Genomic DNA, 18,667 nt, shown 5'->3' with positions numbered 1-18,667 from the left:
CAGCCTGCCTGCTGCTGCTGAGGTGAGGCTGCTCAAGGTCAGCTGTCTGCAGGCTGACAGGGCATCAAGGTCTGAGACAACCAAACAAACCTCCTCAGTGCCCACACATGTGCATGCACACACACGGCCCCTTCTATTCTCCTTTGCTCAGCAGAGGGTTCAGCCTGCTGGGCAGCAGAGCTGCATTTCCCTTTGCAGACCATCTCTGTGGGATGTCCATTAGCCTTACGTTCAGTTAATCTAAGTCTGTGTAACCAAGACAATAATCCATTTTTCTACTTTTTCATTCCAGATACTTTGCATATTAAACTATATTAAACTATAAGCATCTTTTTCATAACTAATTTTAGTTAAGTACTCAGAGACATGCAACATTGCCCTGAGTACTGTCTTTTGTTGTTGTTGTTGCTTATTTTTTTCCTCTTTGAGCAAATAATTGGGAATTCCAGTAACTCTTTCAGGCATTTTCAGCATTAGTAACATTTGATCCATGGTAACAGACCTCTGCAAAATTTCCACATGGTTGTTCCACAGGCAGAATGCCAGGGACCCAGACATACTGAGCACAGCATATATAACCCGAGCACTACATAAACATATCCGTCCCATGATTGCTTTTGTCTTCTAAACTTAAAGTACAGTGCACAAATTCCATGAATTAAAAAACGATACCAACAGTATCTTCATCTCTCAGCTCTGTGTTTGAGATCATCATCTCATTGAAGCTGAATTTCAGCAGTCATATAGCAGGCTGGTAAAGACAGATTTCACTGCACTCTTACTTAGCAGTGAAAAGCATCCATGTTTGGCACTAGAAAACAGAAAAGACAGCCGAAGTCTTTTGCCAAGGTATGCAGACATTTCAAGTGGCTACCAATATAGCACCACAACACTAACCAAGTTGGAATCACCCTTGTTTTCTTTCCAACCACCACACTATCTTTACCAAGTCCCAAGTGCCTCTCATCTAACATAGTGAATGCAGCTGCCAAGATAAAAGGTCCTTGCCAGAAGTTAAATTTAGTGCCGGATCCATCAGCCCTGCTGACTTAACTTTAAGCAGATATCAACTCTTCTCAGAGGCTCCACAGCATATCGACTCTTTTCTGTAACTTGAGCACACATCACAATCTCCAGCTCTCCTTCCCTCAGCTTCCTGCAGCACTGCCTGCACACAGGACAACAGACACCTCCTGACGAGGGAACCTGGCAAAGATAGTCCCTTAACCCCAAACTGTGCAGCACGGTGCCAGGCTGCCCAAAGGGGAAGATGGTTCCTTGCTCAGCCAGCTCCTGCAGCCTGCGTAAGGCCTGCAAACTACTGATGCTCAGTTCAGCCAAGGACAAAATTTACATGCTTACAGTAATTTCTCAACACCATGACATTTAAAGGTTGAAGCAATGAAATAACAAATAAGCTATAGTATTCACACAGCAATATAACAGAATTAACAGTGAACAACTACAAATAAAGGCATCACTTTCTTAGATGTGTTTTGAAAGCACATCCCTCTGCACTCGTAACAGGAATAACATCCCCAGCCATCTAATAATGCTTTGTTCTGTAGCAGAAGTGCAAAGCAAATTTTAACAGCATAGCCATTAGCATTCAGTTTTTTTGACAGGAGGTCACAAATTCTCTAATGATTCTTTTCTTCTGCTTTCCTACATTGCTTCTGTATCTTCCACCCTCTTTAATTTATTTCTCTTTTAAATCTATGCACTGGAATGCTTCATTGACTTCAGTTTGAATCTACGATACACAGTGATATGTAGAAATGTACTGCTGGACAAACTAATCCACTCCTACAGTATGCCATTCACTTGCTGGAAAACAGAATTAACTGAAGCTTATCAAGCAGCCCTATAAGCATACAAAAATTCAGTTCTGAAAGTATGTACCTTCAACATAGAAAGCATTTCTAAAAAGGCAAAATATTTGATTTGCTGAATGTTCTACTTGCAATTGTAAATACTGAATTTACAATACTGCCCTCCTAAGTAATATAATCTTCTCCCTCCAAGAAGGATCAAAATAAAGCATCAGTTCATGCAAAGATCAAATTCATAGCAAGTTTCAGGGAATGAATAGTTCCCTTTGGCTCAGGGTTCTATTCAGGAGGAATGCTGACACGCACAGTGCAAGTCAAAAGTACAGTCTTGACTTATGCTCATGTATACATAAATAACTGCACACCCACAGTCACTTTCGTGGTAGTACTGCAGACTCAGAGTTTTGTCAATACTACAATTACATCACTGAAACAGGCACACATGGAGAATTAAATCAGATGGGACAACCTCCAAGAAAGAAGCACAGGAGAGCTCAGAATGAGAAAGCAAGAAAACAAATACAGAAGAGCAGGTACTAACCAACAAGAGGTCATGCTTGAGCAGCCTCAGGTGCTCTCGAGCATGCATCAAGGTCCATTATGGAAGGAAAAGACTTCACCACCCCCACAGCAGCTATCTATAGGTACTCTGTGCCTCGAGTCTGCAAGCACTCTGGTATGTTTCAAAACAACAGAGAAATCTGTGCCAGCATAAACTCTGCAGTATATATAAACCAGTCTACAGAAATACGAGCAACATATACTGCAAATAGTTAACATCTGCTCCACCGGCCTAAAGAATTATCTGTCTCGCCCATTTGCTTTTTGCTTATTTTGCTAAAACCTGCTCATCCATCTTTGCAGAGCTGCACTAGGAGGCTAGCATTTGCAGGTGAAGCAGGGTCAAAGTTATTTAACAGATTGGAAAAAGACAGCTTAACATGCAGGAACACTCCTGTTGGAACATGCTGCACCCAAGCCTCAAACAGCACTGTGTAGTATGCCTACTCAGAAATTAGATTCTAAATGAAAGATAAACCTCTTGTAACAAAACTAGCTTCATTTATAAACATAGGCCACTGCAATGACAGTGACACTATCACCCAGGCAGTCTCCACAATACAGACCTAATGAGATACTTGGCCTACCCAATTTTTACCAAGTATTAACACTTGGTCGCTCAGCAGAGTGCACAGAAGGACCCTGCCCACCTCCATTGAATGGCTGTGGAAATCCCAGCACGTCAAGAGTTCCTGGTAGAACCACATGAGAAAAATCACTGAAGAAAAACCAAAGGATGACACTCAGCCCCTATCAGAAAACAGAAAATTTGGTGTCAGTGACTGTACACTCCACATTCATCTCATCCACATCTTCCAGAAGTCAAGGACAGGATGTAGTCTGCTTGGATTTGTGAAGGCATGTAAAAACTGTACTTCCCAAAAGCTTCACATTGCACAGGTAAAGTAGATCATGGCAGTGGGAACAGAAATAAGTTGTTTTTTGTGGTTGTTGTGTTTTTTTTTTGTTTTGTTTTTTGTTTGTTTTTATGACAGACTTCCTTTTTCTCCCAAATTTATAATGGTAAAATTACACATGAAGCAACCTTCTTGCAAGTCATTCTGGTATTGAATCAGCTGGAAGAGAGTTACATTGATTTCTGAGAAATCTGACTCCAGGTACAGTCTAACAACAAGCTGAAACATTAACCTCCACATATATAAAACAAGCTTTGTGAAGTTGTTGAAGCAGCTGATGCTTGCATTCTGCCTACACATCCACACAGACAGCCCTTAGCAGACAAAGGGCTGGGAATCTATCACGGAAAAAATGACATCAACACAGAAGGTGAGCTCTCAAGGCAAGGTGGCAGCATCCCTTCATAAACATCCATGAGAAGAAGCCTCTTCTATTTGTCAGAGCTCTGCTAACAAAACTTTCCAGCAAACAGACCCCAATGCCAGCAGCTGCACCTATGTCAATCCATTTCTGCCCTTCTGGGCTGACAGAGCACTGATCTCAGCATTCTTCTGTGCGCCCTTTACTTTCACCTCATGGCCCAGATATCAGTGCACCTTACACAGAACAAACTTGTGATTTTAAGCTTCTGTATTTAGGAAAAAAAAAACAACAAACAACTCCAAAAACTCTGTGGCAATGTGTGTATATTTAGTCCTTCCACTTTATGACAATGCCACTCCTTTCACACCTGTTCCACACTTGAGACAACAGTCCTTGGCAAAGCCAGCAGAGCCATGTGCTACAGTGCTGCCAATTGCCCTTGTTGCAAATCCGAGTCCCTAGAGCACAGTGAGCCACAAACTGTACGTGCACAGCTGAGAGCTGTAACCGTGGGCCTCTGCTCCAGTTATCTTTGCTCAGGTTGAATTGGGCTAGTAAGAATACTTCAGCAAACAAAATGCTTCATTTTACATCAGCAATCAGGATGGAAGAATAAACCTTCCATTAGCAATCAGCAATGCTGATGCGTACAAAAATAAGATACGCAATTACTTTAATTTCTTCTTTAGCTCAATGCGTTGGGAAATTCCAAACAAGCGTTACTCTTTTGTTTTCATCTGCTTGGACTTCAATCAGCCCTTGATAACAAAACACATAGCAATAAAGGGTCATAAAAAACCATTAAATAATTTAATCATCTAAATTTACTATCCCCAGACATGTTGCCGCTGCCATGTTTTTTGGCTTCCATTGCATTCTTTTCTGATTGTAACTCCAATATTTGCTATTTCTGTTTACGCTACATTGCAGAAATGATAATTCTTTTTCAGTCTATTTGCAAAGAAAAGCTTGGCTTCAACAACATCTGGTTTACAAAGAATCCACATTTTCATCCAATTTTCCAGCTGTGATAGCTGAAGCAAAAAGAGGTCGGGAAACTCATTTAGTCAAGGTCAGAATCACCATCTGCAATGCCATAAACATACATGCATATATACATACATACACGTACTTACTGTATATAATATCCTTAGCTTCTCTTCATTGTTTTCTCTAAATACTAAAATACTTTGCTTTCTGTATGTATGCAAGCTGACAGTACAACTATTATTGTATTTGACATTACATACTTGTAGCATAAATTCAATATTATGAATTCCTGTATGCTATCCTATCTTATAGTGGTATCTTAAGCAACTAGAAAAATATTAATTCATCATTTGGGTCCTATGGTTGAAAAGTCAATAATGGCACTTTGGAAGAGAGAAAAGGCATACAAATTTCAAAGAACCGATCAGCATGATTTCATGATCAGCATGATACTTCAGAAAAAAAAAAAGAATGCAAGAAAATCCTGCAAGTCACATCTGCACTGGTTTAGTTTGGCAGTGAGAAAGAGACATCCTGCATCCTTTGACATTCTCTTTGTCTTACCCAATCTCTTGCAACACAAAGTAAAACAGTGAATTGTAACACTGCCAACACCTGAGAAGGTGTTTCTCACACTGACACAACTTTCTGTACTTCCAGAGAAGTGATTCACTTTTCAGTTTCCGTTTCTAGTTTCTAAGCTAAGAACTGCCAATCCTAACACATACTTGTAACAAACATGCAATCTTCAGCCCTACCAAAATCAGAAAATAAAAATTCTGGAAAAAAACAGAAGGGGCAGTGGTTGGAATCCCGGAACAAGCATTGTGGTTTGTGAAAGCCTGTGTAATCAAAACTAAATATAGCCCCAACCTCAGCAAAAAGAAATATAATCCACTAAGTTCTGCTCCCCCACTTAGCCCACCTTCACAGCAAGCAGCAGCCAATGGATGTTCAAGGCGCAGATGCATGGACAAGCTGCCAGCATCACCTGGCTCACAGGGGGAGGCCCACACACAGCAGCAAACTACAACAACCCAAAACAATCCATCGTCTATGCAGACATTACAGATGCTAAATATTTTGTAAGACACAGCTCAAATAGTCGTTCTGTCAAACAAATTTTTTTTGCTCTCCACTCTCTTTTTCCCCTCCAAACTTGCTCTCCACTAGTTTCAGTTTATGACACCGAATTCTTGGCAGAAGGAACCACAAGTGAGGTTGACTTGTCTGACACCATTCTTGTTTTTCCCAACTTCTACCATGGCCCCTCATAGTCATTTTTCAGGTCCATTCAGGTTCAAACCATGTCTATGCACTCACAGTCTACCTTTGCTGACCCTCCTCTCTTCTCTGTAATTTTCCAGTTCTGGTCCATGTGTTATGAATAGTGCATGGTATTAAAGCCCTTGCAGGAAGCTGATATAGAACTCCTCTATCTAAGAACAGATAAAAAAAAAAAAAAACTATTGCTTTTTGAGTGAGCAAAAAATCAGAACTATATCATTTTTAACACAGCAAAGCTGTTCTCGGCTTTGAGATCTCAGCTGCTGCAAGGCAGGGAGTTGAATCACAACGATTCCTCCTCTTTTGCCTTCTCGGAATGGTTTTCTCTAACAGGATGAACGTCTGCCAGTATTCCTTCTCTTATGTTGTTCTCCACTCCCACACTTAGCTCTTTGTGTCCAACGTGCAAGTCCTTAGACCTTCACTCTTGCCTAACCACGAAGGACCTCCATTGACTACTGACAACCTCATCTGCATCAAGTTTGTGGGACTTTTTTGTATTTTGGAAATTCTGGAATGTCCAAATACTTCTCTCTTTCCATCAAAATATCTGGAAAAACCCGACTCCATGCACTGCTTGTGCTAGATACAAAAGATTTGGTCAGAAGAATCAGAAGCTAAGAGGTTAACTTCTGACTCCCTACAAATACACAGCACAGCCAGGCATTATAAGTGCCAGAAAAGGATGTGGATGGGAAATAAAGCAGAGTTTGCTGCAGCTCTTCCTCACTTGGTTCCTTGTTCTGCTCAAAACACTGCAGACATGGTCTGGCTCTAGGAGCAAATCCTTTGTGAGAACATTTCCAAGAAATACAGTTGTCTTTTGAACGCATTTTACAAAAAGCAATATTCAGCCCCCAATTCAGATTCTTCCTGCAGGCTCATGTAACTTAAAATTACCCTTGATTTTGTATTGAAAAGGAAAATTGACAAGCACTTTCCATGTGCAAAAGCTTGTGGCTGCTTAAAAATATTATGTATATTCTTGGTACTGGTACAAACTGGGAACTGGTACAAAGATTGATGTTTGGATAAAACAGAGGCCCAATTTCAGGCAATGTTTCTTTTAAGTAACAGTCCTCCTTCATAAACCAATTAAGACCAGATTTGCTACAGAAAGAGCTGTAGGTACACATTTCTACAATGCTTACTGATAGAAGGAGCCTCTCAAAAGGAGGAGGGGCATCTGGTTCCAGGAATTCATGATTCAGTAACTCATCTCTTTACTGTTATGGTTTCCCCTCTGAAGGATCTGATTTCAGCAGATAATTCGCCACCTGTTGAAAACACCATTGTAGCACCAAAACCATGTTGAAATGCCAAAGGAAAGTTGTCAGTGATGACGCCAAGAAGTTTAACTCCCAGCATCCCAGTTTCATAGCTAATCACTCATTGACCCAGCAAGGCCACACACATTTTCCATTTTACGATTTCTTTATAAAAAGAGGAACGTGCAAGCAGCAGAGTTAATCTGTTTTACTGCATTAAGTCAGAAATGTATCCTGCTGAATTTACACATGTAAAACTGAGAAGTGAATTCGGCTGTCTCATCTTCAAGTATCAGCAGTAATAAAAAGAAAATGAGCACAGCAGTTGACAGATGAGAAGTAAGCAAAAACAAACACCAAGACATGAAGTGTGCTATTCAATTGGTTCTATACACTGCATTCAGAGTGCCCTAGGCATAAAGAAGTCTGACAAACATTACAATGGCTATTTTTCATTGAAAACCACACACAGACATTATTACGTTTTAAGCTAACCACAAATTGGCAATAATTATTAACAGACTGCAACTGTAAAAGCAAGATATTGCATGCAAATTCTTTCTATTCAGACAGAGCATAACATTTTGTTCTGAAGAGGCACCAAATTAACAGGAAGAAAAAGGTACAGTGTGGTTGTTTTTTTTTTTTAATAACATGTACTTATTTATATAGGTTCCTGACTCTAAAATAAGTGGCCTGCAGAACAATGGAATCGATGTGCCAAGCTTCCTTCTGACTGAGGATGCGTCCACACGCACAGTTTGCTCAGTGGAGGAGGTGCTGGGCAACCATCTGAGCTGGCTTATGAAGGACCAGATATGGAATAGTGCCCCACAGTGTCAGAACCTTGCCTCCCAGAACATCCTCAAATAGTAAACAGTGACATGCCTTTTGATGCTGAATGCCATTCCTTCCTTCCCATGGCATTCCACTCACTACTTCAGGCCATAAAACTTGGTTATTCCAGGAAGTGATTCAAAACCCAGAGGACAAGGAATGGTTCCTGCATTTCCTGGGCCATCTGCTTTCCTTAGGTTCAGACACTGCAATGACACTGTGATCATTTCTGTGTTCCTGAAACAGCAGCACTGCAGCATGCAAGAATTCAGTTACCTGAGAACCTTAGCAGAGTTAATTTCTCATTTCACACACTGACAAAAGCAGAGCTGCCAGGTAGTGCTAGCTGATAGGATCAAATGTGCTGAAAGGTTGCTTAGCCTTAGAAATGAAATCCTGGGTTTTGCATTTACAGATATTTCTTTGGTTAAGGCACCTTAAAATCACCTATGTTTGTCCACTTATCCAAGCTACTGGAGATACTGCAACCTGGAGCTCAATGGCATGCACCCATGGACTGACAGTAGTTGCCTAACAGTCAAAAAGCAGCCATGCCTTTCATTAGAATCTTGCGTGATATGGGAAATGGAATCTAGAAGACAGAATCTCTTGAGAGCCTTTAGAAGTCAGGTGATAACTCTCCTGGGATGTGATGGAAAAGAAGATCACGGAGGCTATCTGCATGAGGTGTTACAGCACATAGAGTAACCCACGCATCATTTTAAAGCACGGATGTACTTGCAGTACCTTGCTCAGTTTATCCTTCTGTTGCAGCCTGGGACTATCAGCAGCCACACAGGCTTGAAATGAGATGGTTCAGCAGCTGTTTTGGGGGAAAGGGAGGTGCAGTGGCTCCTGCTGGACTGCACTGCATCACCCCACCTTGCTGCTCAGAGGTTGCTGGAGAGGCTACAGAGCGACAGAAGCTACGTGCATTAAAATCAAACAACTCTTACATATAGAAGACTATGAATCATGGAGACACTCAAAGATATCTGCCGCCCTCTCACAAGCAATGAAACTTTGCTTAAGGCGAGCATCTGAATGGCCTGAACTGGAATTCTAATTTATTCAAATTAAGCTTAGACCAAGGGCATTAAAATTACTGTTGTAAAAAATAAAAAAAATTAAAAAAATCCATGGAAGTGGAAAATATCAAGAATTGTTTGTCAAACACTATTCAGATTTCCCAACTAACAGGGAGGTGAATGGATAGAGTTTATCCAGAAGTCAAAGCTGAAGACTTCTCTCACTTTGGGAGAGAAGTGCCTGGGGGAGGAGGGGTGGGTGGAAGGGAGAGAGAATGAACATCGCCAGAAGGACTAACACTTACTGTAGAGCAAAACCAAAACTCTTGGAAACAGCAAGCAGGGAGGGAAAAGGGCTGTCAGTAGGAGAGCAGTTGCTATGTCAACATATTGCAGTAGTTACTTGCCCTCAAAAATCAAATCTTACCCAAGTTCAACAGTACATGCCTAACTCAATTCAGGTGGGGAGCAGCAGCGTTTTCTGCTTGGCTTTTCTCTCATCTTCAAGTCATTCCCCCTCACACACACGCTTTGCCATGACAGCTTTCCCTGCTACGTGCCTGTCCCTCAGCAGGGCCACCCTGCACCAGCCCTGCTCTCTCAGCACAGCTGCTCCCAGGTAGATCAATATCCCCACATTTGTAGCCAAAGGCCTGGAAACAGATGCTGGACAGCTATATGCATTCAGATCCAGATCAGCTGTACTCATGATATTCTGTCTCCATGATTGTGCAGAAATAAAGCCAAGGCAGCTCTCAGTGCCACAGTCATCAGTGGGTTAATGTCATCAGGAGACACAGAGCGAGGATGGACACTGATGCAGCTTCAGGAAGTAGGAGCTTAATCTATTTTTGAATCAACTGCAGTTTATTGCACCCAGCTCACCAAAGCCTGGTCCCAAGACAGCACCGCACAGAAAACAAAAGCCCTGCTGCCCCATGCTGCTGCTCACCTCCAGACCTCAGCCCCTCCAGCTGCAGATGCTTGCAGGTAGCACCATATAAACCCCTGATCTATGCTGGCTGTGTGCTTGAAGCACCATGGGGCTATTGCCACGTCCTGCTGGCTTACAAACACATCTCAACTGCTGATGGCCTAAGGCTGTAAGAGGTTGGTAGTTTTTTTTTTCCCTTTCTTTCTTCTCCTCTTCTCCTCTTTATTCTCTTGGCTTTCATCAAGTCAGCTTCCTACAGGTAACTGTGGGTTTTCGTGCTGCCCCAACCTGCCACACGAGCTGGGACTTGCTCCTGTAACAGAGCTTGATCAGCATGGGATAACACTATTTCTCAGCAGATGCAGCAGCAGGCAGCTTCAGTGCTCCCAGTCCTTCTTTATACATTGTCATCCTAAACCACCCACACAGCCCAGCCAGCAGACAAACAAATGCAACGTTTGCACACAGACCTGATTTGGTATATTCTCATATACACCACCATAAACATTTTAAGGTTTCTACAACCAGAGACACCCAATTCCAGAATCCCAGACCAGACAAGATCATTGGAATTTCCTTCTCAACTCTTCTGTTTTCCTTTGTAAAACGAGAATACTTCAACCAAAAAAAAAGAATGGAGGAGCGAAACAGTCAGGGAAACACATAAGGCTGGTGTTTGGTACAGCCCATCAGAAGTAGAATCAGGCAGAATGACATACAGCACCCCCCAGATAGAACTGCAGCAGACATACATGCACAGATTTGCTTATAAATGTGCTTAACGTGCAAAGCAGTGAGGCTGCTGAAAGCCAAAGGCTGTGGGTTGTTTTTTATTTTTTCCTTTTTCTTTCTTCTCCTCTTTATTCTCTTGGCTTTCATCAAGTCACCTTCCCATAGGTAACCTTCTCTCCCAGGAAGCATTCTGAGCACATATCTCAACTTCATAAAGCCACAAAGCCTTCATGAAGGACTCCCAATGAGTGCTACTGGCAGAGACTTTTCCATATACACTTAAGTTGTATCCTACCCTTCTCTTTCTGGGAAGCACTGCTTACAAATAAATAAATTGCTTCTTTTGCAAAAAGGGAAAAAAATATCCTCTTCTGTAAAAGAATGCTTTCATCACCTGCTTTATTATTTTGAATCCACACACTTCATAGCTGCCATAAGAACACAGTTAATAGATTCATATTTAATCCCACATACTATAATGCTAAACACATCGCTGCAACATTAACAAGAGGTGAACAATATTTTATATATGGTTCCTCAAGACAGAGATCTAATCAGTATTGAAGTCAGATGGAGAAGACTTGCTCAGTGGAAAAAGGCTGGTATTATGCCATCACTTTTTCAATTATTTGGATACTTTAAATGTTACTGCATTGCTCTCAAGAATGAAAACAAATCCCCATTTTGGGCTCGTTCCTGTCTGTACTCAAGAAACTATACCCAGAGCTACATCTGCTGCTTAAGCTGGTAAAAGCCAGGACCAAACATTATAGCCCAGGAATACACACACTGCTCTGAAGAAGTGAGGAAGACACCATCCCCATAGCACTGAGCCCCACCAACTGCCACTGGGGTACACCCACTGAAAGGGAGAGTTCATGGCTATGGACTTTACCAGCAGGCCTGCATAGCACTAGACACAAGAATGAAGTCACAAATACAACAAGAACTGTTGCAAAAACACATTTTTGAACTAGAACTGCTTTTTGTGCATCACTCTAGCTATTCCTCTCTTTACTAACATTATTCAAGTGCAGGTCTTTATTTGCTCCCACTGAGGGCAAATGTCAAAGTGGAAGTTGATTAAGATCAAATAAAGAAAAATACCTTTTTAAATGACAATAACATTATTTCATTTTGAAGCTTCTGACTTGAGTTGGAAGGTAGAATTACTTTGAATATTTCTTTTCAGCCTTCCAGCCTTGAGTGATTTGGCTCTCCAATGATACTCCTCCTTTAAGTCATCAGAGTAAAAGAAGGTCCTTCACCTCACAGAGGTAAACCTAAGACTGACCTCTCCATTTAGGTGCACACCAGCCTAACTCCTATGAAATCAATAAGCTGTGAGTGGAATCTCTAAAGGATTTATAGAGTTGCCATTTATTGGTGGCATACAGCAGCAGGTATATGGCACAACTGTCACTATTAAATTGTCAAGAAAGAAAACTCAAAGCCATACTTTCATCTTTTCTATTGCTAGCCTGCAAGACTAACCTTCCATTTACAAAGGGACATGAGAAGGAGCTCTGACAGCAGAGAAGCTAGCCTGCATTTGTGCAACAGGAGAAGTTCTTACGCTTCCACTACTGGAACAAAGAGAGTAAATCTCTGCAGGTTGACTCTCATCAGAAATGAAAAACTGAATACAAAGAGTAATATCGTCACCTTGCTGTTGCTGAATTCAAGCTACATGTCACTTCAAGTTAAAACATCTTGTTTAAAATGCAAAACATTTTACCATGTGTTTGCGTAGCTGGGTACCAAGGGAGGAGGGGATAATTCACGTTTTGCTCTTATCTTCCACACAAATCTCAGCTGCCAACGTTCATAATAAATCATGTGAAAAGAAAACAATAAATGACCTACTAAATAAAGCTTGACTTCTTTTCCAGTCACAAGTTCCAAATGCAGAGTGTCACACTAAGTGTTAGTACTCTATTTGCAAACAGTACCACAAAGCCCTAAGCACTGTATTTTATTTCCTCAGGCCCCTTCCTTTCCCCTCCTCCTTCTCTTCCCCCTCTCAGAAACAGTATATACAGTCATTTGCATTCAGTCTGCGCAAGTTTTTAATATCTGAAGCCTCGCTACCCCACAGTCTTATTTTGAAAACCAGCTCTTAAAGACATATTCTTAACAGTACAGAAAATAACAAGGCGGTCTGTTCAGTGTAGAACATATCAATTCAACTTACACATCTAGTTAGCAGCTGTTTGGATACTTATTTTATGTGTCTCCAGTATCTCCCAGGATTCTGTCCAAGATGGCACACCATACTCAGTGACAGAGGACTTACAGATATCTTTATCTTCTTTACAGCTTTTCCCTGCTTTGTGGATCCAGTCAGGATTTAAAACATTGTCAACCCATCTTGCCAAGAAGAAATACCAGTTTTCTAAACTAACAAACTGCAAAAGAAAAAAAATGGTGGACAAAGACATCATTCACCCTTTTCAATAAGGACTAGAACTCTAGAAATACCTGCTGTGATGCCTGCAACTTTCAGGCAGTGCTTACTGGGTGGTTGACCAGCAATAGCTGAAATCTGTTTGCTTCTCCTTTTGTCACCCATCGTAGCTGCCGTGTGGCATACTTACTCCAAGTATTTTAGCTTAAACTGCTGTTCTGTTCCTCAGGATTGCTCTATGTATCAAGGCAACATTTGGGTTTTCCTTTTGTTTTACAGGGCATGCAAACTTATGAGAACTTGCAGCAGAGCTGTGGACTTAAAAAATGCCGTTCCTAAACAGGACACCATTAATCATCCAAAATTGAAACTACACACTAACACACAGTGGAAGGCACGCACCCATGGCACACCAGCTACTAAGTGACAGGCCATCTCGTCTGAAGCCTGGAAAGGCAGAAGTGCCAACTCCTCATATAATCAGAACATCCCAAGTTGGAAGGGACTCACAAGGACCACCAAGTCCAACTCCTGGCTCCAGGGGACCACCAGGAGCCTACAGAGAGCTGGGTGCCTCAGGGCACCTTAGGCACTGCGCTCCGGGATCCTCCACCTCTCAGGCCATACTCACTCCCTCAGACCTGCAAACTCAGTAATCTCATTTAAGATCAGCTTAGGTTCTGGCATCTGCACAATGTGAATAATGACGTTTTGAACTAAATACTCTTCTGCTTGCCTACATAATTGTCTCACTGTATTTTCCAGACATAAACTTCCATGATCTACAACAGACCAAAGGGAAAAATGGTTAGGAGTGTAACACATGCTTTATTAAGATGCAGTAGCCCCCAGTCCTCTTTATCACGCTGCTCTTTCAAGTCACACATGAATTATAGTGGAAATGGGACCACTTATTCCTACTGCAGAAGCGCTCTGAAGCCAGCAGCTCTTCCCTGACACACCTGGCCCAGACAGCACCAGCCTCACAGCCAGCCTGGGCTGCTCATCCTCCCCTTCTCCAGGTGAGCTGGGGGAGGAAAGGAGCCCACACAGACCTCCTGGGAAAGGGCAGAACAAGCACCAGTGCATTAGCAATTGCTGCAGAAGCCCTCATTTCCTTGTGCCATTATTACAACAGGCAGGTGTATCTCTGAGCAAAGGCAATGGGTGGCAGACCCTTGAGTACCCCCAGCCTTGCAGGCTGTGGGGAGTCCCTTCTCACAGTGAGGGCTGGCTGCTCAGAGCCCCCATCCAAGGACTTACACGGGATCTCCTCAGGCTGCAGACAGCCCACATTCAGGTACTGGGGTGTTGCTTCCTGCCAGAACCCCAACCTGCCCTTTTCTTGCAAGGGCTGAAGCAAATTGCATAGATGATTCATGCTGCAGTTTCTTCCAGACCTTTCTGAACTCACTATTCTTGAGCTTACCACTGGGAGGGAGGCAACTGTTTGTTTAAATGTGGTTGAGATTGCTTATTTCACTATTAAGTTGGGGAGTATAATGTTTGTTTTATAGGTACTAGATTTTGAAGCAGAGGACAGTTGAACATCAGCTTCACAGTGATAAAACCTGCTGCCTCCCTCCATGTGATCAGTAGCTACAACCTGGGCACTGGGCAATACCCTCAGCTGATAGTTAAAGCACACTTGGATCAGATTCTAGCTGCTATAGTTGCCATGACGGCAATACTCACCTCCACAGGCAGCAAGGCTCTACCCAAACCACTGCCAGACCTCATGACAGCTATTAAGCTCCCTGATGTTACCGCCACCCACTCAAGTTACTGCCCTGTGTAGTACAGTGAGGTGTCAGAGGATGTAATTCAGACTTCATTATAACATCCTTTACAGAAAAAGAACCAAATCCAAACAATTTCAGAAGCTCAAATAGTACACGATTGCTCTGGTAAGCTGACAAATACTATCTCTGGTATCTTCATAATGTTTTCATCATGTGAGAACCAAGCAGCACAAACTCACTGCCATGTCAGACCCCAGCCACTTCAGGGCCTGGTGATGCTCGTTATACCAGTGTTCAGCAAGGAGCAGTAACTGGGGTCAATGTATTCTCCATTGTGAAATAATGACTTGTAATGAGAACAACCTCATCACTTACTCCTAATGAAGCTATAGCGCTCTTTATATTTCCACCACAAAATAAAAATGAACCCATTCAATCACAAGAGAAAACAACTCCCTAAGACAGCAAGACTCCTTACTGAGTTGAGGGAACTCGCCCAACCAGGAAGGGGTGAGCCTGCAAACATGATCCTGCTGAAAACAGTTTGCAGCAAAGAAATATGGGAGCTTATCTGCAAACAACTTGATGTAAATTCCAGCCACATCCTAGGGGAAAGTAAAGTTTTCTCTGCCTATTTTCTGACTTTGCTTTTGTTTTTAATGATGAGCAGACTTAGCAAATGTTTTCCAAGCCGTCTGTTGTTCGGATTTTCAAGTCTGAGATAAAACACAACCATGGGCTCCAACACTGCTCTTCTTACAAACATCAACAAAATGCATCCACAAATTAACCAGGCACAACCTTTACATGCAGCCTATGTGCAGCTCACAGCTTCAGTCTGAGATTAAAGTAAAAACTCAGCTGTGCTTGTGAACAGACAGCAAACCCACAGCAAAATGATCCACAGCTGCAAATAGCCTGTCAAGCTTTGTCCAATTGCACAGTTAAAGAAAACAAATCAGATAGCATCTGTAATAATAATTCTGCAAACTCTCTCTGCTGATCAAAGTATACTATACCATGATGATGAGAGTCCTGGGTCTGCTCATTTCCTCATCACTGTCCAGTGGCAGGATTTCATGTGACAACTCCTCTCGCCGTCGTCGTCTACAAATATGTGGACAGTTCCTCTGTACCACAGAACGAAAGGCTTGAAGCAGAACAATGCTGGCAGCACAACCCATATCTGCATCCTGAAGCCTACAATATAACTTCTATGTTTACGCTGTGTTTGAAAAACAGTGGCTCCTTGTCCCTGAAAACAGCCTACAGTGCAGCTGCAGCCAGTTTGCTCTCCAATCGCTTCCTTGAGTTCTGATCATCTGATCACAACCGAATAGCTTGGATGCAGATAGAGGAAAGATTTGATCCACTGAAACTGAAGCACACGCAGTATTATGATCCTTTCCACCCTCTCCCTCCCTCTCACTGCTTCTGAATTCACACGAGAAAATGCACTCCCTCTCTTGTACAGTGAGCCTCCTCCCATCCCACTTTCATGGAACTGAAAGTATTAAAATTCCAAGTTCAAACAAACCAGCTGTTTGCTGCACACACACCAACAACAACTGGTAAGATCTCTCTGCATACCTTAGGAAAAAAAAAGAGTCATATGTAGGACAATAACAGCAAACATCTGGAAAGTTATTAGCCCTCATTATCAGCATGCTGTCTGTAAAATACTTGGTGTTTTAACGCTGAAAATACTAATGCTCACTGAGGGATTTGGACTGTAATCTTTTCACTTCTTGCAGTTTTCCGAAGCACAGCAAGCTCATTTGAGTTGTAAATGTAACAAGGGGAAAAAAAAAATCTGGACTGGCTCATCCAGCTCATGTTAACATAGCCGTGGCTGTGTGAGAGCCAGCAGTGTTCAGCTCCAAAATGCCTTTCAACAGCGTAGCTGTTGTGTGTTCCCACACATGCATTTGTTCTGCAGAGTAATACATTTTTACATCCACACAGGAGACTTGTGTTGAGGAGGGTCTCTGCTAACAGGGTCTCACAGTGAATGAACCACCAGCAACCTTCCAGGAGCACTAAAAGCAAAGTGTGTTTGTGCTCCATCCATGGGGATGCAGGCAGCTGCAGGCAGCAGCAGGAGCAGCCTCTGCTCGACAAGTTGCTCAGAAAGCAGCCAGGGATGCTTAGAAACCACATGACCAACCTGGAAACAGCACAGGCTAATGGTGTGCAGTGTAAGGTAACAGCACGTGAGAGGAAGTTAGCGCTAAATACATATACAGAAATGGATCTCTCCTACACGCTTTGAAAACTAACAATTTCCTATAGGGCTTCCAGAGAAGTGGCTTTTAAGCTCATATGTATAACCTGATTATAAGTGCATCCAAAAATGTATTTGCTGTACATCGAAAGCCTCTGACTCCTAATGAAGGTTTGTCATCAATTTCCACGCAGCCTTATAGTGGTGGTGTTGTGCTCCCTGTAAGTAATGCTCCTTCTTACAACCCTGGGCAGGAGGTGCACTGAAAGCACTCTGTGGAAGTATTTTCTTCTGGGTTTGATTAGAGTTTAATGGCTTAGCAATCTGGCAAAAGACATAATTGTAATTAAAGCATTTGCCAGAAAAAAACCAAATATATTCTTTAAAAGTAATACACTCGTTACCATTATTTCTTGCCTTTCTTTAGAGTTAATGGCTTTGAGTGCATTAGTACAGTTAGCAGCACAACCCACCCAGCTATGGGGCTTGCCTGCCCTCAGACCTGCCCAGCTCAGCCCTCACATGCATACTGATGTGCCCACCTCTACAGGCGTACCTCACAGAGCAGGCTGTGTGGCATGCTTGGTAGTTTGACTCATCTAATGCGATTATATGAGCACAGTGGCACAGCTGCACAAGTTCTGCACCAAACCAGCAGCCCGCCTGCTGCAATTGTTTGCACTGCCATCAGTTCCCTACTGCTCCAGAACTGAGCCTGACACCTTGGCCACACAGAAGATACACTTGGCAGCAACTTGGGAGAGCTAAATTCCTGCCCTAATTCCAGCAGCATCAATACGGGCTTGGATAACTTTCTGCATAATGTCTGCTGCTGGCTGTTATGGCAACTGCTCTGCTACCTTGGGGCACATCTCACGTCCGCCTGTAAGGCGTCTTTACTCCCCAGTGCTCAGCTGGGAGGGCTGGCAGGGATTTCTATGACACTGGGTTTCCATAGCACAAATGACACACACGGGATAGCACCATGGGCCTTGACCCAAAGCTTTGCATTGCTCTCAGAAAAGAATCCCATTCATTTCAGTTGTCTTTGGTTGAAATTCTTCTCTGACAGTGGTCTAAGTGACTTCCTTACAATTATTTGTGGATTAAGATATTATTAGATACAAGTAGGAATGACATAATCTTGGCATGGCATCTCGTACCAAATTAAAACAAGGCTTAGTCCAAAACCAAGTAAACTGCACAAGCCCAAGGTAGCTAAAACTCGCTTTCCAGGCCTCATCAAAACTCATGAGCTGAAAAAACAGCTACAGCACACAGAAAAACAACAACAAACAAAAGCCCACCAGCCTCTGAGGAACTAAAGCAACAAAAAACCCAAACACTTCTGAAGGAAGTCTCACAGAAACATGACCTACCTTTTGAAAGGAAACTTCCCAGCCCATGAAAAATGCCTGGAGCCCGCCTCCCACATAAATTTATTTTTTAGATGTAGGGATCTCATTAACATACATTATGTTTACACACCATTAACGGTGTTAGTTACTCTTACAATGAAACATCAAGCACTGTTTTGTGATAAT

At 42.4% G+C, this 18,667-nt stretch overlaps 1 protein-coding gene across 4 annotated transcripts in view; it reads right to left on the bottom strand.

Annotated features, from left to right (window-relative positions):
- Positions 1 to 16,259, bottom strand: part of DOCK10 (dedicator of cytokinesis 10) — a 117,483-nt gene extending 101,224 nt beyond the window's left edge. For all 4 annotated transcript variants that reach the window (XM_042878266.1, XM_042878267.1, XM_042878268.1 and 1 more), the window contains exon 1: positions 15,919 to 16,259. In XM_042878266.1, coding sequence (XP_042734200.1) covers positions 15,919 to 16,083 — 165 coding nt within the window. In that variant the 5' untranslated portion in view covers positions 16,084 to 16,259. The remainder of the gene's footprint in view (positions 1 to 15,918) is intronic.
- Positions 16,260 to 18,667: the final 2,408 nt, after the last annotated feature.

Source organism: Lagopus leucura, unplaced genomic scaffold (genome assembly GCF_019238085.1).
Source record: "Lagopus leucura isolate 7727_CA_CO unplaced genomic scaffold, USGS_WTPT01 Super-Scaffold_100021, whole genome shotgun sequence".
NCBI classification, from domain to species: domain Eukaryota; kingdom Metazoa; phylum Chordata; class Aves; order Galliformes; family Phasianidae; genus Lagopus; species Lagopus leucura.
Note: the sequence above shows the minus strand (reverse complement) of the source record. Positions and strands in the feature narration are given on the sequence as shown.